Here is a 25138-nt window from a genome sequence, read left to right on the forward strand (position 1 = left end):
CTTCACTTGCTGCATCTCCCCAGCTCCAGAGCTGCTCAGGACTTGCTGACCATGAAAGCACCACCATGAGCAGTAAAGCCAGTTTGCACAGGGAGGACTGGCTCCCAAAACATGATGGAGAACTCTCCTTTCTGCAACACCTTTTTCTCCTCCTATCCAGCAGAAAATGCTGTAAATGTCAGTGGCTATAGACCCCAGAAATATCCACTAATGCTGAAGCCACCACATATAACACTACCTGGTGTTTCTTCATTATTCCCTTCCCTCTCACAGGCAAGGATGGGAAACCTGAGGAAACTGTGCAAGTCACACATGGAGCAGGAACCCAGAGCAGAGCTCAAGACCCCATGCCACTCCCATACCTCCACATTCCCGAGTTTTTTTGGAGCGTGCCTCAAAACATTCTCCTGCTGCCTGCTCAGCTCTCTGTGCAGGGACACAGGAGCCATCGTGCCCAGCTGCGGAGGCTTGAGGCAGAAATAGCAGCTCATTACCCACATACATCATCCACACAAGGACCCCGACACACCACCATCCCTCCCTCCCCCCGGCCCACACCTGGGCCACCCCTGCCCTCCTCCAGCCACCAGTCCCACTGGGAGGGACAGCTTGGGGCTGGCTCTGCCAGGTGACATCTGTATGTCTCCCCCTGAGCTCTTCATGCCAACTGCATTGATCCCCAGGTGCTGCCAGGGTAGGACCAAGCCCTGACTCCACTGCACTCTTGAAGGTTTCAATTAATCATAAAGCCAATTCCATTTTGGGCTCCATCTGTCTTTATTCCTTCAGGGACTAATAATGCCACACCATGTGTTTTCACACACTAGCTGAACTGAAATTAAGACAGATTTCAATATGAAGTACCTGAGAAAAAAATGCATTTTTTAAAAAGAAATCTCAGAGTCGTTACTGTTCTCAGCTTGGAAAAACACCTTGTTAAGTAAAAGCAGCAGGGTATTAATTTGGAAATCAACTCAGGTGAGTTCCTGCTCATTGCAAGACATGCAATCATATTTAGGGGCTTTTATGACAAAGTATGTATGGAAATATGACACAACCTGCTTCCAGAAGGAGAGGAGGAACATGCAGAGGAGCTCACACAGGCTCCCATGTGCAGCCTCTGAGCAGAGGGAGGCTGGCAGCAGCCACCCTGCTGCACCAGGCATGGACCAGCACCCAGAAACCCTCTCCAACCCTCCCTGTTGCAGTGACAGAAATAGATAAAACCCAAGAACTCTTGTGGTTCATCGTGTATGGCAGGTTTGAGCTGCTCAAGGCTTCGGGAAGCCTCATTTACATGTCAGCACACCGTTAGCACCTGGGTTTTGTGTTCCTTCCTCTGCAATCCCCCCACGGGGCCTTTCCAGCCAGCCAGGCCTGCATGTCCACTTCAATAAGGCAATTCTCATGTTGATCTGGTGCGTTATACAAAACAACAGCCCTAATTATTGATCTCAGCAGATGCAGCCAAGGATTAATGACCTGTCCCTTGGAACTGCCACTGCAGGGCTGTGCCCATCATCCCCTGGCTGCCAGTCTGGCAGCACTGGCACATCCCCTCCCTCCTCACCCACATGGAGGTGTTGTCCCACATGGTGACAGCTGAGACTGCAATGCCCAAAGCCAGCTTCAGGATGATTAAAAGAAAGGAACAGTTATGGTGAGCACCGGGAGGGAATAACTGAGGCAGTCATGACTGTGGAGAGCAGCAGTGACAGGATGTTTAGCATGACCCACATTTCGCCTGGGCTCCAGCTAACACCACCTCACTGCAGGAAGAGCCCTTCCTCTCTTACATCCCATGAGTTCAAGGCATTCAGAAAAAAAGGAGAGACAGGCTGGAAAGAATGTTTGCAAGAAATTATACAATGTGCTCTGCATTGAATTCATAAGAGACATGTGAGACGTGAGAAGTGCAGAGCGCTGAGGGGCACGAGGATTCTGATGGAAGCCAAGATCCTTTGATGGCAGCCTTCTGGAACTGGCTGCAGTACCTTGGAAACTCATTAAATGCAGCAGAAAGGACAAGTGACGTACATCTATTGATGCTCTGAGCAGCAAATTAGTTTTCAAATCTATTCAGGGCTCCCGCAGTGGCACTGAGGGGCCGAGCCTCGGTGGGAAGCGGCTGCGAGAGCATTCCTCCAGCTCGGGTGGGGACCCCAGCTGTCCTCAGGGAGGGGATGCCACCGGCCCAGCTCCCCGGGGACATCAGGTGGCCACAGACAGCTGCCCTGAGCATCAGGGCTCAGAGGGCTGCACGGCTGCTCAGGCAGCCAAGCAGGGAATCATCCCCTCCCAAAACATGCCAGGCTGCTCCGAGGGCCTCTGCTGGACATCTCCTTTCAAGCAGAAAGAAGATAATCTAAAATAAAGGGACATCAAAACCCAGCTCAGAAGAAGACACAGAATGTCAGCACCTGAGGGAAGAGCAAGTAGTTAACAGTGATGAGGAGTTTCTTCAGAAAGAGATAATTTCCAGTAAGCTGTTGTTTTCTCTCATCATCCCGTGCAAACACCTGGAGAGCCTCGAAGCAGCTGAGGTTGGCAGCAATCTGGTGGAAGGCCTGAGGAGCTGTCTGCATGGATGAATAATCACCTGTTTCAATGAATCTTTAAGCACATGAATAGACAGATGAGAGAAAGCTTATCAAAGCACTCTATTAAGTGAACAGGTAGGCTGGAAGATGCCAACCTGGAAGCAAGGTTGATCCCTCTTCAGTCAGGACAGCCCAGGGCTGTTCCTGGATGCCATGGGAGCCTGCAGTTGCTGGTTTATGTTATTTTGCCTCCTGTGAAAGCTCTGCTGCCCTGTCCTCAGCACAAAGAGAGGAGTGGGGGAGAAAATACGGCTAAATCTAGAAGAGAGGCCACAAGAGGCATGGGCAGCCCTCTGACATCCCTCTAACAGCCCAGTTCTGCCAGCTGGCAATGAAATCCAACAAAAGCCACCATCAGGAAGGGGTAGGAGGGTGCAGACAGCAGGACCCACAGAGGCAGAGATGGGATCTGCACCCTCCCGTAGGGGCTCAGACAATGGCTGCAGTCATAAGGGTCAGTGCTGTTCACCCCAAACCCTGCTGGGAGCAGGTCCTCACTGAGGCTGGATCCTGCATTTCCCACTCCTGTTGTTCATCCCCCAGTCTCCTATTCTTCCCTTCTTTCTTCTACTCAAGGCACTTTGTCAAGCTCCTTTCTGAAACACACCACAATGGGCTGCCACAGCCTCCTGCACACCCTGAGCAAAGAGCAGAGGCAGATGCCTCCTCTTGGGGAGAGTTTTACACCTATTGCTTGGAGGGAATGCAGAGAACATGCCAAGACCTGGGAAAGTCACAGCAGGTCAGGAAAGTAATGTAGGTGGTTAGGGAGGAAAATCTCTGAAGCCTGTGAAGGCATTAGCAGAGTGTACAGGCTGTAGTAAAAAGGATAAACAGAAAACATAGGATCACAGAATCATTTAGGCTGGAAAAGACATCCAAGATCATCAAGGTCAGCCATTAATCTCACACCACCGTGTTCACTGCTAAACCGTGTCCCTAAGTGCCAAATCTGCACAGCTTTTCAACCCCTCCAGGGCTGCTCCAGGACTTCACAACCCTTTCAGTGAAAAATATTTCCCTAAACCTCCCCTGGCAGAACCTGAGGCTGTTTTCTCATCTCCTATTGCTTGTTACTTGAGGGAAGAGACCGACCCCTGCCTGGCTCCACCCTCCTGCCAGGGAATTGTAGAGAGCAAGGATGAATAAATAGTGGCTGAAGAGACAGAGGAATACATGTTGTGTCCAGCTACAGAACCACGTCTGCACTGGGAAACAGCAAGTTTGGGCTGGTTTTTTTGGCAGAAAGTGATTAGGTAACCAGCCTGAACATGTATTTTAAATGGAAACCACCACAATAACTCAAAGGCTTCAGCAGAGAGCATTTACTAAACACGATGAGACAGAAACAACATGTTTTATATAATGCATGAGCTGGCTGTGATGAGTCCTTCCCTCCCTGCTGAAGCTCTGCTGGAGCAGCTTCCTGGTGCTCCCTATGCCTGTCACAGCCCTGGGCAGCAGTGGCTGTTCTGTGGGGCTGTGTTTGTGGGGCAGGACACCTCCCACAGCTCTTAGAACACCAGCAGCTGTGGACTGAGGAGGCCCTGCAGGCTCTGGGAGCACCCACTGCTCTGTGAAGGACTCAGGAGGACAAGGCCACCTGCCTGAGCCCCAGGTAAGTGGGAGAAGCCCACGGAGCTCAGTGCTGGGGGAGCGTGTGGGAGCTCACTGCCCACGTGGGGTGTGAGGCCAAACACTCCCATTTCATCCTCACTGCTTGACCTCTGTGTCCTCTCACAGCACCAGCCCAACTCAGAGAGCTCACTCCAGAATTCCCATGTTTTACAGAAAGGACAACATCCTCAGCCTAAGCCCAGTTCCTTGGGCTGAAGCCAAGATGTCCATCCCACCTTGTCCAGTCTCCAGCAGCCACAGGCAGCTGGGGAAAACACACCTGGCATGAGACAAGGTCCTGACCCCACCCTCTGCCACTTCCAGCCATCAGCATTGTCCCAAAAATTTCTCCCCAAGAACCCAGGAGCACATCTTGGATTCTAGACTTTTCCCTCCTTGTCTTCCTGAGAGCACAAGGATGGCAGTTTACTCTTTAATTGTTAATTACACTTCCTTGTTAGATTTCAGAGGCTGAAAAATGTTTAGGGATTTATTCTTCTGTGTAATTAACCACAATGATGAAACACCCATTTATACTGCACTGCAGTTTTTGTTAAGGTTATTCATAATGGGGAAAGGCTAAATAGGCTGAGTTCATTATCATTGCAGAAAAAAAATTGAGGTGACCCAATCAAATTAATTTGAAATTAAGTGCAGTGAGGCTGATAACTTCACACAAGTCAGGAGTTCGAATAAAAATAGAGGAGACAATCTACAAAGCAAGAAATTATAAGCAGTCAAGGAGTGGAGCTGGAATTACTGCAACTGGGAGATGGCAAACACATGGTGTGTGCAAACAGGGCCACTGAAAAAATCAGGAAAAGTGGATAAAGAGATGGGCAAATGCTGCAGGATGTAAAAGGAGAAGCTGGAGGAGGAAGGGATGAAGATGGATTGGAAATAAATGGGTAGGGACAGTGCTTGTTAAGCTAACCAGATTTATTTCTCTGCACAGAAATTCTTATGTCCTTACAAGACAGCATCGAAGCAAGGTCTTTAATTTTACTTTTCCCGGGTTTATTGCTTGGGCCTCTGTGTTATTTAACACCAGTGAGCACCAACCAGTTTCAGTGCACAGCTGGACCTAACTCAAAGCCCTTAAATCTGGTGGAATTTAAGGCGTCCTGGAGGAGCTGCTGCTGCTGCTTCTCCAACACAGCAGGAAAGTCTTGTGCTCTGGGAGGATGGACACCACCAGGGGACTGATGGACAGAGCAAGGAGACAGCATTCCCACATCCCTCTTCCCTCAGAAAAAACAATGGGAAAGCAGAACCAAAACCAGGCGGACCCCAGGATGCTGAGCTCTGTTGGACACTCCAGCACAGCAGGAGGAATCAGAGCCCATCACTCAGGGAGCTTCTCTGAGGCTTCTCTGGAGAAGCAAACACATGTTTTGTGCCTCTCTTGGCTTTACCAGAGTGCGCCAAGCTCTGAATGAGCCTTGGAGCTGGGTAATACAAATAATGCTGGATGGGATATTCAGGATGCACATGGTCATCCTTTAAGGGGTTTAATCTCCGGGAAACAGCTAACACAATCCATGGAAAACTCATGTGTGTTGCTACATGATCATGCTTCAGTTCTCACCAGTGATGAATTTACTCCCAAGCCTTTACCAAGCCCTGTGACATTATTTCAGCACTCAGGGCCAAATGGGAACAGTGAGAGCCCAGCAGTACTGGGCTTGTGGGCAGAGGCTGTGCTGGGACTGTCCTGGGCCCTTCTAGGACACATGGCAGATGTCAGATCATCCTTGTCCCTGGCCATCCCACGGGCTGGGTTTTAAAGGCCGGGCCAAAATGCCACAAATCTCTCACTGCAGCTGCACAAGTGGCTGCCCTCCCAGTTCCCCACTTTGGCCAGGCCAAAATCTCACCTTCTGAGCCTTCTGCCTTGTCCCCATGAAATACAAACTGCTTCCCTTTGCCTTGAAGGTCCCACAGCTTAACTTCTCTCCATCCTCACCTCCAACTCATCCCTAAGCGCACGGGGAGTGTTTGGGATAAAGCTTCAAGAAGGTATTCAACATAAATTATTATTCCCCTTCTAAACGGATTACAAAAATCCTTATATTACAAAATACTAAAATGTTCAAATTATTGGTGTGGAAAAATGTTTCCTGTTGGTAAAGTTTTCAAAAATGGAGGTTTTAATCACAAGCATAATCCTTTCTGGCTAACATTTCCAGTCTTGTGAAACATGGAGATACAGATTGCACAGAGGCCTGGCTGTGCCATGAACAAAGGGAGATGCTGCCTGTAAATAGCTCAGAGGACATCAGAAGACACTTCTCTCATCAGCAATCTTTTTTAGCTTAATATAGCTCCTCTTTGCATAAAACATTGACATTTTTGTAGTGTTTGGACCCAATGGTGCGAATGCTGATTGTCATGCGAAGATACTGGAGTGTACCTTCAAAATATGCAGGAACATTTTACAGACAGTAGTTTCACTTGCCTCCAAAATGCTGGATCTTAATATTTCATACTTATATATATTTAAATGTTAGTACCACAGGATAAATTCTAACATGCTTTTATGCTAATGCAATCACTGGAAATCCAGATAATGCTGTGTATTGGCATATACTGTTAGTGAATTATGGATACCTAAATGTACAACCCCACATGCCTAGCAATTATTTTTGTTAGTGCATTTAACTTTTATTTGCAATCAGAGCACTTGAGGATTGTTCAAATGAAGTTTACTTTTGCAAACTGCTGAATGGAAAAACATTTTGTTAAAGGCTTAAAAACAGTAAAGAGAGTGATGAGGTTTTAGACTTGCAATAAGGGCACTGCTCACAGAACTCCACCAGATGGAACGATGTTTGATTTGGTCACAGACTCAGCAATTAAAACCCAAATGCCTGAAGTGAAGGACATATAAGAGAAACATGAGATGAAACCTTGATTTTCTCCCTGTCAGGTGAAGAAATCTGCCTCTCCTATGGCAGAGGCTCCCAGAGGCAGATGGATGCCAGGAGGTCAGACCCTGGCAGCTGGATCTGGGACCCTGTGCCCCGAGGTCCCAGTCATGCTGTGCCATGGCTGCTTTTCAAATCTGCTTTAAGCCAAATAAATAGGAGCAATATCAGGAAGGAGAAATCCTGAGCTGGCCCTGTTGTGCCTTCTCCTCCTCCCGCCTTTGCTGATCCAAGTCTTGGCCAGCCTCCTGGCCTGTTGGCTGAAGATGCTGACCCCCTGGAAAACCCTTTTATTCCAATGGGCTTCCAGCACAGCCAGAGCTCTGAGCCAGGTCCTGGCAGGACCACGTGCAGGCAGGACCTGGGTGCTGCAGCTGCTTGTTCCATCCCTTACCTGCTTCACTACCTGAGCAGAGTTAAGGACAATGCAAACCTGGAGAAGATCTGGGTATTTCTGAGAGCTGAGAAGTTCTGGATTTGACCCAGGCACGTCTGGAATCACTCTGTGTCCAGTGGTTTCCTCCTGTGTTAAACACTTGTCTACAGACAATGCCAAACTCCCTCTTCCAGACTGAGCTGTGCCAGGAGTTACTGACCTCCCTTGCCAGGCTCTGGAGCTGCTATCATCATGCCCTGATTTCCCTCTGGGAATGTTTGCCTGGCTTGAAACCACTGGCCTGAGCCAGCCTGCCTGAAGAGACCTGGGAGGTGGCCACATACCCATTTGGTGAGCAGCAGGCCATTGCTGCTTCCCAGGCTCAGCATCCAGCACAGGATCTGACACCAGCCCCAGGCACACAAGCACAGATCAGATCATGTCCCCACAGCCCAGCGAGCTGTGACACCTCTGGGAATTTACTGGAGAGCCCTACAACCTCTCTAAGGCTCCCAGGAACAACCATGAGGGAAGGAAATAAAAAACAAGCCCTCAGAAAAACACAAAATGCTGTGTGAAGTACCTGAAATGCCCCCAACAGTTTAACTAGAGCATGGAGTAAGCTGAGAAAATGTATGAACAAACGAATTAAGCAGTGAGCACACAGCAGACAAGTTGGCATGTAGGTGTCTACTGAGAAAGCTTAAGCACAGCAAGGGGAGAAAAAGCAAACTCAAACCAAGGCATAATATCCCTCACATTTTGGAGCAGAGCTCTCAGACAATGTATCATCCAAACCACTCCAAATTACCATCTGCCAGAATGTCCTTCAAAGAAAAAAGGTCCACAAGTTTGCAAAGCAGTAGTTTAATGTTGTCATATCAGATGAGAGGTTCTCTCCAAAGATTTTTGCACTTGAGTGAGAAATACTACACAAAAGTGTGACTCTCGTGGCCACTGCTACACTGTCAGGTACCATAAGTCAATGAATCTTTTGGCGTCTTGACCAAGTCATGGCAGGTACATCTGGAAGGAAGCTCTTTAATAGCTCCTGTCATTTCACAAGTTACCTGCAAATGTCTCCAAACCCTCTGCATGATCTTCTCTGTATGTAGAAAGAGTCTACATAAAGAACCTGAGCAAACCACTCCGGTATTGTTTCAAAGACTGAGATACACCAAAATATGAAGAGCAGGTTTTGTTTCTGATATATCTTCCTGTCACCACTAAGTCAGGCTCTGTTTCAGACTAGAAGCTGGATCCTTTCCTGGTATAAATCTGGGTACCTGCTCCTGTCCACAAGACCCCATCACTCCACACACGCTGAGGGCCAACTGCATTGCATACAAGATTGCCAAATAAATGCAGGTCTGTGGACCATGTGTTAGACTAAGCCATAAATAATTTATGATGCTAGAGAAGGTGACTGTATTTTTAGGTGTAGAAATATGCAGATAAAACAGTCCTGACCTTCAATTTTCACTCTGCACTTCTGATCCTGAAGATTGAGTCCATCCAATGCATTTCTAAAGCCTCTGCACCTCTTAATGTGCAACACACCCCCTGCAAAGCCCCAAAACCCATAAATCAAAAAGGGGACACCAAGAAAACCCATGGAGCCCATGGGATACCTCCTGCAGCACTACACATGATAGCCCAGCATGAGGCAGAGCAGGCTCCTTCCCCTGAACCTCAAACATCCTGTAGGTCAGTCTCCTCTGGATTCTGGCTGCTGACCCTTATTCCTGACCCCATGTCTAATCAACAGCCCTTTGATGTCAGGGGCACGTGTCCATGGGGCCCAAACCCCTCTCTGAAGACCACAGGAGCTGCTCAGATCAGCACCTTGCCATCCTGGAGCAGCCCAGGAGCAAGGATGAGGAAGGACAAAGGTGCTCACTGGAGTGCTTGCAACTGTACCCTTCATCACATCTTCCCCCAGTGAGGGCTGTCAGCAGGAGAGAAAGAGAATTATTCCCCCTTGGACTTTGTACAAACAGGGAGCCCAGGGAAATCAAGAAACAATCATAGATTTGACATCACATTACTTCTGGCTATGTCCAATGAGCAAGATAAGGACACACTGAGGAAAAGGGGAAATGGGTTTTGCAAGGGCTAGGAAGGGGACAAGACAATTTTGTGGTGTGTCACAACACAGCTTTCAGTCTCTGCTATCAGACATAAGCCAAGGCAGCTGGAGAGGGACACAGAGCCCAGCTGAGGGCAGGTCTCACCTGGACAGGGCAGCTCCCAGGACAAAGGCAGCATGTTCCTTCAGCGAGGCCTCGCTGCTGTTCAGCCCATCGATCACCAGCCGGAGCCCACCCATGGACAGGAAATCCTTGGCATTGTCCACCTGGGAGAGAGCAGCTTCCATCAGCACAAACCCCCAGCCCCTGGAGAACCTCCCTTCACGCCCACAGCATCCCTTCCCTGCTGCTCTGATCCGCAGGGAGTTTTACAAGGAATTAAAAACTCCCAGGGAACGGCTGTGGCTGAGCTCGGCACAGCCCTGCCCACGAGCAGCGATGCCATGGCTGCACAGGCACAGTGTCCTCGTGGGAGGACATTGTCACACTTAGAAGGCATCGCTGGAAACTCAAATACTTTGATTATAGCTATCAAAACTGCTCTTGACACGTATTTTGGTAATTCAGGGGGTGTCAAAAACTCGATATATCTGCTGATGTCAAAAAACTCCAGCTCTTTGCTCTCCCCTGAGCAGGCCTTTACTGGGGACCCAGGGAATTGCATGTTTTGCAAATGAAGTTAATTAATTGATGCTGTAATTGTAGCACCAGGAGTCAGGGATGTTTAGGAGCCTGTCAGCACCAACAGGGTGCACAGGTGGCATTGGAGTGACAAGCATGGGCAGTTCTGGGAGTTCTCCATGAGTTCCTTCAACAACTTCCCATGGACAAGGAAGGAAAATCCAGTCCCTGCTTGGAGGGGCCAGCCAGGAGCTTCCCCAGGGAGCAGCCCCACATTGACTTTTCTAAGCAAACAATAATGGATTAACTGCCAGTAGGGAAAAGTTTACACATTAGTGGGGATTCATCAGCCTCTGGCTCTAAGTGGATCAGGGGCTAGCCAGGCTTAGTCCCAGCGGGCATCTGCTCTTGGAGAGGAGATCAGAAAAGGCTCTGAGTGCTCACAGACAAAATTTAGAGAAACAGCACAAACTACTTCAAGTACAAAATTCAGTCCAAAGTCAAATCGATGCATTTTGGTATTCAATGATTTTTTTTTTTTTCAGTTTAAAAGGGGATCTCATGAATGCTCAGAACTGCCTGCACAGAAAAATCAGGTTTAGAAATTCGACATTTCTCCTCCCTGAAAGACAGGGAGACAACAGCAATCGTTGGCAGATGGAAACAGAATATAAAAATGAGTTATCAGCAGGGCAAGCCGACCCCCTGATGGGGTGGGACAGGACCACAAGCCAGGGCATGTGGGACACTCTTCTAGTCAATGACTTCATGCTCAGTATTATATTTATCTCAACCACGTACCTTCATCAAAATTGGCCCTAAGTCAGCTATTTCAGGTACCCAGGAAAAGGAAGAAGCTTTGTGTCCTACGGATCTGTCGTTACCAACCAAAGCAGGACCTGGGGAGCTCCTGCTCATCTCTGCTCCCCAACGGGACAATACCCACCTGTCCCTCTGCAAAGCTGCTCTCTGCAGGTCTGCTGGGGCTGATTCAGGATTTGCAGCAGCTTTTGTATGCTTTCAGATGCTGTTCTTTTAACTGTTCCTATAAACCAGGCCTGCCAGATCTCTCACTTTTCTGCAGACCCATCTTTATCTACAAAGAAATCTATGCAGCAACCCAATTTCAGCTGCCAGTGGGTCCTTTTATTACTCAGCCTCTATAAAAACTGGTTTAGTGCTGGAATAGGACATTGACTTCTGCATGAGAGGGAACGTATGGACAGGCAAGAATTTGCATCCAGCCCCTGGTGAGGTAAAACCAGCCACTGCTGTAACCTCAGCAGCACCAGAGTCCTTCGTGCTGCCCCGGCATCAGCAAGACACCACAATGGCAGAATTGTGTAAATTGTGCTGTAAAGCTTATTCTGAAGATGTGTTTATCTTTTTTAACCAGAGTCTGTCGTGAGAGCTCCAGTTCTAAAACTAACAAAATCCCCAAACTTAACAACTTGAAGGTATTAACCTCTCTGGGGAACAGCGGATGCTGTGAGGCAGCAGCTCCTACCTCGCTTCAGTCCACTGAAATCAGCACAGAAGAAAAACCAAAGATCAAAAGAGCTCTTGAGTAAAGTACACAGGCAAAACAGGCGAGGGGAGGGATGGGAGAAGAGCAAATATGACAGCAGTTATTCAGGGAGCAGGTTTGAATTGGAGGGGAAAGAAAATAGGGAGGGAAGGTGAGAGAGAAAATGTTAGAAAATAAGAGCGAGGAAAAGGAGCATGTCAACTGCACGTGATGGAGAGGAAATTAGCAGAGAGAGATGGTGTAGCATGTCAGAGGAGAGGAAAGAGGCAGATAAGCAGAGTAAATAATTGAGAGAAAGAGCCTGTAATGCCTGAGAACGGGTCTTGGCTCCACACACTGCTGTGCAAGCACTGTGAATGCTGTTTATGAGTTACGCTCTGCCCTCTTCACATTTGCATTTGGGTTTTATGCGTTACAGATAACCCAGCAAGCCAAACCCTCCTACTCCTTCTCCAAGACAGGCTCCCGAACACGCCAAGCTGAATCGTGGCTGAAGAGAAGCAAACCAGAGCTGGCAACCAAAAGCTGAGCAAAGGCAGAGCCCTTGGGCTGACTCTTCAAAGGCAGGAGGGAGCATCTCCCCAGGCTGGGCACCGGCCACAGCTCCCACGGCGCACTCCGAGGCACGAGCTGCCCTACACCCGCTGCTCCAGGGTGACCATGACAGAGCAGGGAGCAGCCTTTGCTTGCACACCCTCCAGGGCATGGCATTTTCCACTCCATTGGGCATCCCGTGCCCTGGAGGCAGCAGTAGGATGGCTGGGAGCTGAACAGTTATGAAAAGCCATGGCACAGTACCGCTCTGATGGAGGCTGGAAAAGGTGGGACCAGCAAAGTGGCCCCACACGTGGCCTGGGCCACCCACACCTGCAAGGATCCCCTGCTCCCACGGCAGGGCTGTGACACACTGCCGAGGAGTCCTGACAGTTCAGCCCTTCCAGGGTTATGCGGCACAAGCATCCTTTGGCTGCTGTTCAGTAATTACATTAAGCCAGTGCTGCTAAAGTCAGTCCCAAGCAGAGATAATGCTCTGGACGCATTCAACTGACTGGAAGAAGAAAGAGGAGGAAAAGCCATGCTGGCTTAGAGACAAGTCATATTTCTTATCAGCTTCCTGCCTGACGAGAAGGTGCTGCCCAGCCATCTGCCCCGACAGCGCGGGCACAGAGCAGCGCTGTGATCAGCGCACAAAGGAGCCCCTGTGCTCCCGCCAGCCTCCTGCCATTCCCCCTCTCTGACCCCTTTGATGCTGCATGTGCTTCCCTTTGATGCTCCAGTCCCTGCTCCTCTGCCATTCTGAAATTGTTTGTCCCATCCTGTGCAGGGATTTTGTGCTGGAATCCAAGGCATCTCAGGGCATTTGGGGGTTGCTTTTTTAGCATGCTGGCCTGATGCTCTGGCACCCTTAATCAGGCAAGATTAGCCCTGAGTACAAATATGAAGCTCTTTGGGTGCCTATTGTTCACAGTTATTCTCTGAGTCACACAGATGCTGTCAGTGACACAAAAGCAGGGAGAACAAACAGCAAGGAAGCCTCTGCATGCCCACAACAGCAATTCAGAGTGGAAATTCAAGACAAAGAGCCCTGTAAATAACACTTCTATCAGCTGGCACATGGACTCCCTCTCCCACAGCAGCAACACTTCAGCTACCTGCCCCCCAAAATACCACATTTGGCTCAACAAGTGGTGTTCCAGTGAAAGGGATTGCACTGGCACCTCCCAAGAGTTGTTTTATTCACCATCTGAAATGACAAAGTGCCACTGGAAACTGTCCCAGTGCACTCCAGACTCTCCCAGTCACTGGGGAGGGAGAAGCCAAGTCCCTTCTTACACAGCAGAGCAGAGGCTGGATGCCCAGACACCCTCCCAGGGGTGGCACCAAGGCAGGCACCAAGCCCAGGGGAGCAGAGCTCTGTGCCTGCAGCTGCATCCAAGAGGAGGAAGGAATGTGCGAGCTGAAAGCAGAGCAAGAGAGATCAGAGGGAGGGGGGAAAAGTGTGAGCACAAACCTGAGGAAGCGAGATGCCAGGAAATATGTTCACCCTCACACAGAGCTAATTAGCACAGCGAGGCTCTGCTTGCCACTGCTTACTCACACCAAGACAAAATAGGGGGTTTTGGGTGGCTGTCGCCTTCCCTGGTACAAAGACATTCTCTGTGAACTGATGTAAGGGCACCTACCATCAATCACAGCAGCTTTCCATGGAAGCAGAGAGAAAATAATTATTTTCTTAGCAGCCACCACTCTACTTACCCAAAAATGGAAGCTAAAACCCCATTTTGTAACATTAAGGAGATAAAAGAGGAAAAAGTGAGGATAAGAAAACCAGCCTGAGAACAGACAACAAATCAGGCAACCACTAGGATATTGCTGGCTCCTGGCACAAGCGATGATTAATTCCAACCTGGATATAAAATAAACCTGCACTAGTCCTCTGCTGTCTGTTATTGTCCCAGGATTATGGTAATTAAGCAATTTGTATTACCTGATACTGATAAGAAAAATAAAACCCCGTTTATGACACTGTATCCCCTGGATTTTACACAGTAGTTACTGAGGCATTCTTGTTACCTGGTGAACATAATATTCGAGATCATAAAGCGCCGCGACTTTTTCATCCAGCGTGGAGGCAGAGCTGTTGAATTTGCTGATTAATTTAACCATAATTTCATAATCTGTTTCTATCTTCATGTTCAGCTTTTCAAACTCCTCCTTCAGCTGCTCTATGGGCCGGAACTTCTTCCTCACCTCTTCCTCTCGGGCCTTGGAAACAGAAGGAGGAAACCAGATGTGAAGATAGGAGATGAAGAGAGAGACAAGACAGACACAGAAAGGAACGCCAGCCCCAAATTCACAAAGGGAACCTGGCTGTCTGTGCCAATGGATTTATTGCTGTGCATCAGAAGTGCAGCTGTGCATCAGAGGTGCAGGGGCAGGGTTGGAGGGTCCTTCTGAGAAGCCCAGAAACCCAGTTAACTGTGAGATACCCACAGTATGAGTGAGCAGTAGGGCTTTGTGCACCACTTCTACATCTCGACAGCATCTGTGCACCATTTTTGCATCCCATTTCCATCCAGCTCAACATGAAGCCCACAGGCAGCAGTACTGCTGTTCTCTGTTTGCCTGCAAGTGGATGTTCTCAAAACCTGGCTGCAAAAACCCCTGAAGCACCTCCCTGACCTTACAGCTGAACCTCTCAGGTACTGGACATGAGACTGGAGAGCTCCAGAGGTCCCGTCCAGCCCAAAGTGCCCACTGACTCCAAGGAGATCTCGGACACAGACAAAGACTCTTTCACCATTCCAAGCACTGAACACATCCCAGGAAGGCTCTGTCTCCCAGGGAGAGGTGTGGGGACAGAAGCTGTCAGAAAGGGAAGCAGGAGGAGCAGTGATAAGCTGGGGGCAGCTGACGTGCTGTGCCACGGGGCTTGGCCAGCAGACAGCCTGTCCTGAGCATGGCTCATCTCCCTCACAGTAACAGCACCCCAAGGGCTGCCCTGAACCAAGAGAGCTGACACAAAACATGTGGTGAGGAGGAAAGGATCTGTCAGAGATCTCAGAGAGCCCCAGAGGTGCAGGAACCTTAGCACTGGTGGCACTGGGGACAGAGCCTGCTGCTGCAGGGGACAGAAGCAGCAGAAAGGCCAGGCTGGAGCTGGGCTGCCCCAAGGACAGGAGAAAGGCAGAAAGCCCTTTTTGGAAGGGATTTGTCACAAATACCAAGATGTGTTTGTATGCAGAGTGAGCCCCAGCTGGAGGGTTTGCACATGTCCTGCTCCCCATGAGGGATCGGAAAGGGCTGGAGGAAAACCAAGTGAGCAATGGAGGTGAAAGCTGTATCAGTGGAATGACAAATTACCACAGGTACCACACCCAACCCGCCCCACCCCGAGCTGCCTCTGCCGGAGCACAGTGTAATTCCATCTCCTCTGACACAGAGCCTTCAAGGATGGATTTGCCCTCTGCAAATCCACTGACTGCAGTGGAATACTTTAGGTCCATTAGACGTAGCTGCTTTTAGTCCAGTTGCTGGGACAAAAGCTATTCTAGTGGGGGGGTTAAAATATGGCTTATTTTCACCTAATAAAGTATCACTAATTTTTGCATTTCAATGATCCTCATTTCCAGCAGCCCTGCAATCAATCAGCAATGCTGCTACGGAAATAATCTCCCAGCAAATGAAATCATGCCATACTGCCACATAAGGGGAGAAAAAGCCTTTCTGTGACACCAAAACTTTAGAGCCTTGACTCCTCTTTCAGTTTTCATTTGAGTGAGCCAACACCAAGGCAGCAGGAGGAGCAAGGGTTAAGGAAATGCTGCTGAGGGGGAGAAGGGAAAGAGATTGTGATGCACCTGATGAGTCACACATCATCCCACCTATTTACTTCGGGTTGTGGGTTGTTTGTAACTAAATGGACAACTTGGAGCTTTGTGTAATGAAACGTCAGCCCCTGCTTCACCATGGCCATTTGGGTGTTGCTATCCAGGGCACAAGGCTGGAAACAGAAAGCAAGGAGAGTAGTGAAAGGGAAATACCCTCTGTAAATACCATCAGATGCAAACCAGTTCCCTTTGGGGTCTGCAGACATTTTTGTGAATTGAGCTGCAGTGAAAAATTGCAGATAAATTACATTGTTCAGAGCAGCTGTGGCTGCCCCTGGATCCCTGGAAGTGTTCAAGGCCAGCTTGAATGGGGCTTGGAGCAATCTGGGATGGTGGAAGGTGGACCAGCTTTAAGGTCCTGTGCAACCCAAACCATTCACAGAATCTTAGAGTCATACAGAAAAGCCAGGGAACAATATCACTAAGAGGTTAGCAAAGGTATTTTAGGTCCATATGCACCACAAGATTAGTTTGCACAGTGCTTCCAAGCAATCTTATTAACCATTGTATTTCTGCAGTGTGTAACAGGGTGTGTTCACCTCCCTGCACTGTGCATTGCTTTAGAAACAGGAAACTTACCTTCCTTTCTGCCTTCTCACTTTCCTTCATTTTAGCCAAGGCCTGTTGGAGCTCCTTAGATGTGAATGAATTTGCATCAACATCAACCTTGCCCAGCCTTGCAGAAGAAACAAAACAAACCAGAACATGTTACGAGTGAACAACTGCCTCTATTATATATTAAATATTCTATTTTCACTGTGACATTCCAGCAATGGCTAAGGACAGGAGGAAAGGAAGGAAAAAAACACCATGCTCAGGAAAAGATTGGTCTGAGTGCTGGATTCTCTGTGGGGCTTGCAGAAACCTCAGCCTGACAGTCAGGGGTTCTGCTGACACAAAATCTCAAGTACTACCACAATGCAAAGAGCTAATGAATCAATATCTCAGAATTTCATGTTGCAATACAGGAAGCAACCCTGTGCCACCAAATCATTGCTGATGTCTTGCAAGCTTCAACCTGGAGATTTCAGCTTATGAGCATTGTACACAGAGCCACAGGAGACCTACGAGCACCTTTCCAGTGACTGAAGGGGCTACAGAGAATAGATAGAGGACTCTTTCTCAGGAACTGCAGTCACAGGACAAGGGGGAATGGGATCAAACTGCAAGAGCTGGAATAGATTTGATGATGGGAAGAAGTTCTCTCCTGGGAGGGTGGTTGTCCCTGACACAGGGAGCAGTGCAGAGAGGCTGTGGATGTCCCATCGCCAGGAACATCCAAGGCCAGCTTGGACAGGGTCCAGAGCAACCTGGTGTGGTGGGAAGTTGCTCAGGTTGAAAGCAGATGATCCTTAGGGGCCCTTGCAAGCCAAAGCATTCAAGGATTTGATCATTCCATGATCCCCATCTCTCCGTCTGGAGTGGCCCTGAAACTTCTGTGACATCACAGCTCCCAGCGTGTTGCAGGAGGAAGGTCCAGGTCCTGGAAACGAGCACAGCAGACACTTCACCTGCTGCCAGCGGCCAGTTCTCCCTCGCCCTTCGCTCTGCCCGTCAGTGCCGAGCTGTTGCTGCTGCCTGGGCTTTTCCTGACGCCTGCTCTGAAGCCAATCCCGGCAGGATGGGCACTGCTGCCCCAGTGGAGGTACAGTGCCATTCCAGGGAGGGGGGCACCCTGCTTGGGCAGGCTGCAGCCATGGATGGGAATGGATGGGGTGGGACAGCAAGCCCAGCGTGAGATTGTGCTGCCTCTTGCAGACGGTCAGAGACACCCTGGAGGAGATGGAAGTGGACATGGTGGTGCATGGAGAAGAAATGATGGAGGTGGACACAGAAGACACTGCCGAGGACATGGAGGTGGACGTGGAGGACGACACCGAGGAAATGGAGGTTGATGAGAAGGATGAGGAGGAGCCCATGGTCCTCGGATGAAGATGGAGCCCCACGAGCAAGAGAAGCAGATGCTTCCCACGCCCAGCCCACCTGAGCCACTGCTGGCAGCAGAGTCCAGCGCTGCTGCATCCTTTCCTCCAGGACTGAGGGAGATGATGGACACTGATATGACCCCTTTGTACTTACGTTCTAGGTTTAGAGGTTTTCTGTAAATATGTTTTAAAGTTTCTTACCCTATAGGCTCCCATGTAAATATGTTAGCAAGTTTGTTACCCTATAGGCTCCCATGTAAATACGTTAGGAAGTTTGTTAGACTATAGGTACCCATGTAAATATGTTTGGAAGTTTGTTAGTCTATAAGCACCCATGTAAACATGTTCTGTAGACTGTTGTTTTTATAAGGATTGTCCTAATGAAACATCTTCTGTAAATCCTAGCTTTTGCCTATCTTTGGGAAAAAAAATACTGTTTCTTTTTAAAATCTCAGTTCTCTTTGCAATGCCTTTGGGCCCAGGCGGCGTTTGCACCCTCGTGCTTTCCACTTGTTCTGGGTTGCCGGGGCTGGAGGTCCCTGGCGGGGCTGGCACGGCCACCCCGGGGCTGGGGGTCCCTGTGCACAGGGGGTCCCACCGACACCACTCCTGGCACTGGGCACTGCTGCTCTTCCTGGGCTGGGCCAGAGCAGTGTCCCCAGGAGCAGAGCTGTCAGCAGCAGAGAGGGGGCTCTGACAGCAGTGGCCCCTGCAGCAATGGCCCAAAGCAGGCAGGAAGCCTTCAGCCACCCTTGCTGCTGGAGCCACGGGGACTCCTGGACCGGGAGGCGGCATCGGGCCACAGGCATGCCAAATCCACCTTCGTGCTCTGAAGGCCATGGCAGCCTTGGGAACTGCGGGACCCGGATCTGGGCTGCTGCAGGGGCTGATGTTTAAGGCTTGGAGCCTCCAAAGGCTCCGGGCTTCGCTTGCCAGCCCGCCTTGCACTGCCCTGCGCCCGCACTGATCAAGAGACAAAAGCCAAGCCAGGGCATCCTCACCCTGCCCCCATTCCTGCTGCTGGCAGCGGCCACTGGCCCCTGTCCCCCACTCAGCTGACAGCTGGAGGGGCAGGGCAGGCTGTGCTGGGCAGGGGGCGGGGGGCTTTGGGCCTGTGGGTGCTGCTGCTGCTGGGGGCCATGGGCCCACGTCTACCTTTTCCCTCTCTTCCCTCCTGTCACTTTCCCCATTTTCTCTCTCTGGGAGCTTGGCTTCTCTCTCTCCTGTCTGCAGGGTCAGCCGCACGTGGGACCCTGCAGGAACTGCCTGAACTACAGGGAAGTGGGAGAGGACTCTTTCTCAGGAACTGCAGTCACAGGACAAGGGGGAATGGGATCAAACTGCAAGAGCTGGAATAGATTTGATGATGGGAAGAAGTTCTCTCCTGGGAGGGTGGTTGTCCCTGACACAGGGAGCAGTGCAGAGAGGCTGTGGATGTCCCATCGCCAGGAACATCCAAGGCCAGCTTGGACAGGGTCCAGAGCAACCTGGTGTGGTGGGAAGTTGCTCAGGTTGAAAGCAGATGATCCTTAGGGGCCCTTGCAAGCCAAAGCATTCAAGGATTTGATCATTCCATGATCCCCATCTCTCCGTCTGGAGTGGCCCTGAAACTTCTGTGACATCACAGCTCCCAGCGTGTTGCAGGAGGAAGGTCCAGGTCCTGGAAACGAGCACAGCAGACACTTCACCTGCTGCCAGCGGCCAGCTCTCCCTCGCCCTTCGCTCTGCCCGTCAGTGCCGAGCTGTTGCTGCTGCCTGGGCTTTTCCTGACGCCTGCTCTGAAGCCAATCCCGGCAGGATGGGCACTGCTGCCCCAGTGGAGGTACAGTGCCATTCCAGGGAGGGGGGCACCCTGCTTGGGCAGGCTGCAGCCATGGATGGGAATGGATGGGGTGGGACAGCAAGCCCAGCGTGAGATTGTGCTGCCTCTTGCAGACGGTCAGAGACACCCTGGAGGAGATGGAAGTGGACATGGTGGTGCATGGAGAAGAAATGATGGAGGTGGACACAGAAGACACTGCCGAGGACATGGAGGTGGACGTGGAGGACGACACCGAGGAAATGGAGGTTGATGAGAAGGATGAGGAGGAGCCCATGGTCCTCGGATGAAGATGGAGCCCCACGAGCAAGAGAAGCAGATGCTTCCCACGCCCAGCCCACCTGAGCCACTGCTGGCAGCAGAGTCCAGCGCTGCTGCATCCTTTCCTCCAGGACTGAGGGAGATGATGGACACTGATATGACCCCTTTGTAATTACGTTCTAGGTTTAGAGGTTTTCTGTAAATATGTTTTAAAGTTTCTTACCCTATAGGCTCCCATGTAAATATGTTAGCAAGTTTGTTACCCTATAGGCTCCCATGTAAATACGTTAGGAAGTTTGTTAGACTATAGGTACCCATGTAAATATGTTTGGAAGTTTGTTAGTCTATAAGCACCCATGTAAACATGTTCTGTAGACTGTTGTTTTTATAAGGATTGTCCTAATGAAACATCTTCTGTAAATCCTAGCTTTTGCCTATCTTTGGGAAAAAAAATACTGTTTCTTTTTAAAATCTCAGTTCTCTTTGCAATGCCTTTGGGCCCAGGCGGCGTTTGCACCCTTGTGCTTTCCACTTGTTCTGGGTTGCCGGGGCTGGAGGTCCCTGGCGGGGCTGGCACGGCCACCCCGGGGCTGGGGCTCCCTGTGCACAGGGGGTCCCACCGACACCACTCCTGGCACTGGGCACTGCTGCTCTTCCTGGGCTGGGCCAGAGCAGTGTCCCCAGGAGCAGAGCTGTCAGCAGCAGAGAGGGGGCTCTGACAGCAGTGGCCCCTGCAGCAATGGCCCAAAGCAGGCAGGAAGCCTTCAGCCACCCTTGCTGCTGGAGCCACGGGGACTCCTGGACCGGGAGGCGGCATCGGGCCACAGGCATGCCAAATCCACCTTCGTGCTCTGAAGGCCATGGCAGCCTTGGGAACTGCGGGACCCGGATCTGGGCTGCTGCAGGGGCTGATGTTTAAGGCTTGCAGCCTCCAAAGGCTCCGGGCTTCGCTTGCCAGCCCGCCTTGCACTGCCCTGCGCCCGCACTGATCAAGAGACAAAAGCCAAGCCAGGGCATCCTCACCCTGCCCCCATTCCTGCTGCTGGCAGCGGCCACTGGCCCCTGTCCCCCACTCAGCTGACAGCTGGAGGGGCAGGGCAGGCTGTGCTGGGCAGGGGGCGGGGGGCTTTGGGCCTGTGGGTGCTGCTGCTGCTGGGGGCCATGGGCCCACGTCTACCTTTTCCCTCTCTTCCCTCCTGTCACTTTCCCCATTTTCTCTCTCTGGGAGCTTGGCTTCTCTCTCTCCTGTCTGCAGGGTCAGCCGCACGTGGGACCCTGCAGGAACTGCCTGAACTACAGGGAAGTGGGAGAGGACTCTTTCTCAGGAACTGCAGTCACAGGACAAGGGGGAATGGGATCAAACTGCAAGAGCTGGAATAGATTTGATGATGGGAAGAAGTTCTCTCCTGGGAGGGTGGTTGTCCCTGACACAGGGAGCAGTGCAGAGAGGCTGTGGATGCCCCATCGCCAGGAACATCCAAGGCCAGCTTGGACAGGGTCCAGAGCAACCTGGTGTGGTGGGAAGTTGCTCAGGTTGAAAGCAGATGATCCTTAGGGGCCCTTGCAAGCCAAAGCATTCAAGGATTTGATCATTCCATGATCCCCATCTCTCCGTCTGGAGTGGCCCTGAAACTTCTGTGACATCACAGCTCCCAGCGTGTTGCAGGAGGAAGGTCCAGGTCCTGGAAACGAGCACAGCAGACACTTCACCTGCTGCCAGCGGCCAGTTCTCCCTCGCCCTTCGCTCTGCCCATCACTGCCGAGCTGTTGCTGCTGCCTGGGCTTTTCCTGACGCCTGCTCTGAAGCCAATCCCGGCAGGATGGGCACTGCTGCCCCAGTGGAGGTACAGTGCCATTCCAGGGAGGGGGGCACCCTGCTTGGGCAGGCTGCAGCCATGGATGGGAATGGATGGGGTGGGACAGCAAGCCCAGCGTGACATTGTGCTGCCTCTTGCAGACGGTCAGAGACACCCTGGAGGAGATGGAAGTGGACATGGTGGTGCATGGAGAAGAAATGATGGAGGTGGACACAGAAGACACTGCCGAGGACATGGAGGTGGACGTGGAGGACGACACCGAGGAAATGGAGGTTGATGAGAAGGATGAGGAGGAGCCCATGGTCCTCGGATGAAGATGGAGCCCCACGAGCAAGAGAAGCAGATGCTTCCCACGCCCAGCCCACCTGAGCCACTGCTGGCAGCAGAGTCCAGCGCTGCTGCATCCTTTCCTCCAGGACTGAGGGAGATGATGGACACTGATATGACCCCTTTGTAATTACGTTCTAGGTTTAGAGGTTTTCTGTAAATATGTTTTAAAGTTTCTTACCCTATAGGCTCCCATGTAAATATGTTAGCAAGTTTGTTACCCTATAGGCTCCCATGTAAATACGTTAGGAAGTTTGTTAGACTATAGGTACCCATGTAAATATGTTTGGAAGTTTGTTAGTCTATAAGCACCCATGTAAACATGTTCTGTAGACTGTTGTTTTTATAAGGATTGTCCTAATGAAACATCTTCTGTAAATCCTAGCTTTTGCCTATCTTTGGGAAAAAAAATACTGTTTCTTTTTAAAATCTCAGTTCTCTTTGCAATGCCTTTGGGCCCAGGCGGCGTTTGCACCCTTGTGCTTTCCACTTGTTCTGGGTTGCCGGGGCTGGAGGTCCCTGGCGGGGCTGGCACGGCCACCCCGGGGCTGGGGGTCCCTGTGCACAGGGGGTCCCACCGACACCACTCCTGGCACTGGGCACTGCTGCTCTTCCTGGGCTGGGCCAGAGCAGTGTCCCCAGGAGCAGAGCTGTCAGCAGCAGAGAGGGGGCTCTGACAGCAGTGGCCCCTGCAGCAATGGCCCAAAGCAGGCAGGAAGCCTTCAGCCACCCTTGCTGCTGGAGCCACGGGGACTCCTGGACCGGGAGGCGGCATCGGGCCACAGGCATGCCAAATCCACCTTCGTGCTCTGAAGGCCATGGCAGCCTTGGGAACTGCGGGACCCGGATCTGGGCTGCTGCAGGGGCTGATGTTTAAGGCTTGGAGCCTCCAAAGGCTCCGGGCTTCGCTTGCCAGCCCGCCTTGCACTGCCCTGCGCCCACACTGATCAAGAGACAAAAGCCAAGCCAGGGCATCCTCACCCTGCCCCCATTCCTGCTGCTGGCAGCGGCCACTGGCCCCTGTCCCCCACTCAGCTGACAGCTGGAGGGGCAGGGCAGGCTATGCTGGGCAGGGGGCGGGGGGCTTTGGGCCTGTGGGTGCTGCTGCTGCTGGGGGCCATGGGCCCACGTCTACCTTTTCCCTCTCTTCCCTCCTGTCACTTTCCCCATTTTCTCTCTCTGGGAGCTTGGCTTCTCTCTCTCCTGTCTGCAGGGTCAGCCGCACGTGGGACCCTGCAGGAACTGCCTGACCTACAGGGAAGTGGGAGAGGACTCTTTCTCAGGAACTGCAGTCACAGGACAAGGGGGAATGGGATCAAACTGCAAGAGCTGGAATAGATTTGATGATGGGAAGAAGTTCTCTCCTGGGAGGGTGGTTGTCCCTGACACAGGGAGCAGTGCAGAGAGGCTGTGGATGCCCCATCACCAGGAACATCCAAGGCCAGCTTGGACAGGGTCCAGAGCAACCTGGTGTGGTGGGAAGTTGCTCAGGTTGAAAGCAGATGATCCTTAGGGGCCCTTGCAAGCCAAAGCATTCAAGGATTTGATCATTCCATGATCCCCATCTCTCCGTCTGGAGTGGCCCTGAAACTTCTGTGACATCACAGCTCCCAGCGTGTTGCAGGAGGAAGGTCCAGGTCCTGGAAACGAGCACAGCAGACACTTCACCTGCTGCCAGCGGCCAGTTCTCCCTCGCCCTTCGCTCTGCCCGTCACTGCCGAGCTGTTGCTGCTGCCTGGGCTTTTCCTGACACCTGCTCTGAAGCCAATCCCGGCAGGATGGGCACTGCTGCCCCAGTGGAGGTACAGTGCCATTCCAGGGAGGGGGGCACCCTGCTTGGGCAGGCTGCAGCCATGGATGGGAATGGATGGGGTGGGACAGCAAGCCCAGCGTGAGATTGTGCTGCCTCTTGCAGACGGTCAGAGACACCCTGGAGGAGATGGAAGTGGACATGGTGGTGCATGGAGAAGAAATGATGGAGGTGGACACAGAAGACACTGCCGAGGACATGGAGGTGGACGTGGAGGACGACACCGAGGAAATGGAGGTTGATGAGAAGGATGAGGAGGAGCCCATGGTCCTCGGATGAAGATGGAGCCCCACGAGCAAGAGAAGCAGATGCTTCCCACGCCCAGCCCACCTGAGCCACTGCTGGCAGCAGAGTCCAGCGCTGCTGCATCCTTTCCTCCAGGACTGAGGGAGATGATGGACACTGATATGACCCCTTTGTAATTACGTTCTAGGTTTAGAGGTTTTCTGTAAATATGTTTTAAAGTTTCTTACCCTATAGGCTCCCATGTAAATATGTTAGCAAGTTTGTTACCCTATAGGCTCCCATGTAAATACGTTAGGAAGTTTGTTAGACTATAGGTACCCATGTAAATATGTTTGGAAGTTTGTTAGTCTATAAGCACCCATGTAAACATGTTCTGTAGACTGTTGTTTTTATAAGGATTGTCCTAATGAAACATCTTCTGTAAATCCTAGCTTTTGCCTATCTTTGGGAAAAAAATACTGTTTCTTTTTAAAATCTCAGTTCTCTTTGCAATGCCTTTGGGCCCAGGCGGCGTTTGCACCCTTGTGCTTTCCACTTGTTCTGGGTTGCCGGGGCTGGAGGTCCCTGGCGGGGCTGGCACGGCCGCCCCGGGGCTGGGGGTCCCTGTGCACAGGGGGTCCCACCGACACCACTCCTGGCACTGGGCACTGCTGCTCTTCCTGGGCTGGGCCAGAGCAGTGTCCCCAGGAGCAGAGCTGTCAGCAGCAGAGAGGGGGCTCTGACAGCAGTGGCCCCTGCAGCAATGGCCCAAAGCAGGCAGGAAGCCTTCAGCCACCCTTGCTG

The 25138-nt window shown here is 51.2% G+C and overlaps 1 protein-coding gene and 2 long non-coding RNA genes across 4 annotated transcripts in view; 2 read left to right on the plus strand and 1 right to left on the minus strand.

The window, feature by feature from the left end:
• SIL1 (SIL1 nucleotide exchange factor) overlaps positions 1-25138 on the minus strand; it is a 98850-nt gene that overhangs the window by 22677 nt on the left and 51035 nt on the right. For both annotated transcript variants that reach the window (XM_053991168.1, XM_053991167.1), the window contains exons 5-7: positions 16730-16826; positions 14334-14525; positions 9755-9876 (exon numbers count right to left, since the gene is read on the minus strand). In XM_053991168.1, coding sequence (XP_053847143.1) covers positions 9755-9876; positions 14334-14525; positions 16730-16826 — 411 coding nt within the window. The remainder of the gene's footprint in view (positions 1-9754; positions 9877-14333; positions 14526-16729; positions 16827-25138) is intronic.
• On the plus strand, positions 19788-20377 carry LOC128814874 (uncharacterized). The gene is made up of 2 exons (XR_008439493.1): positions 19788-19897; positions 20011-20377. It is a non-coding gene; the product is annotated as an uncharacterized LOC128814874 (long non-coding RNA).
• LOC128814875 (uncharacterized) lies at positions 21764-22479 on the plus strand. Its single transcript, XR_008439494.1, has 2 exons — positions 21764-21999; positions 22113-22479. It is a non-coding gene; the product is annotated as an uncharacterized LOC128814875 (long non-coding RNA).

The sequence above is a fragment of the Vidua macroura genome, chromosome 15 (genome assembly GCF_024509145.1).
Source record: "Vidua macroura isolate BioBank_ID:100142 chromosome 15, ASM2450914v1, whole genome shotgun sequence".
Classification (NCBI taxonomy): Eukaryota; Metazoa; Chordata; class Aves; order Passeriformes; family Viduidae; genus Vidua; species Vidua macroura.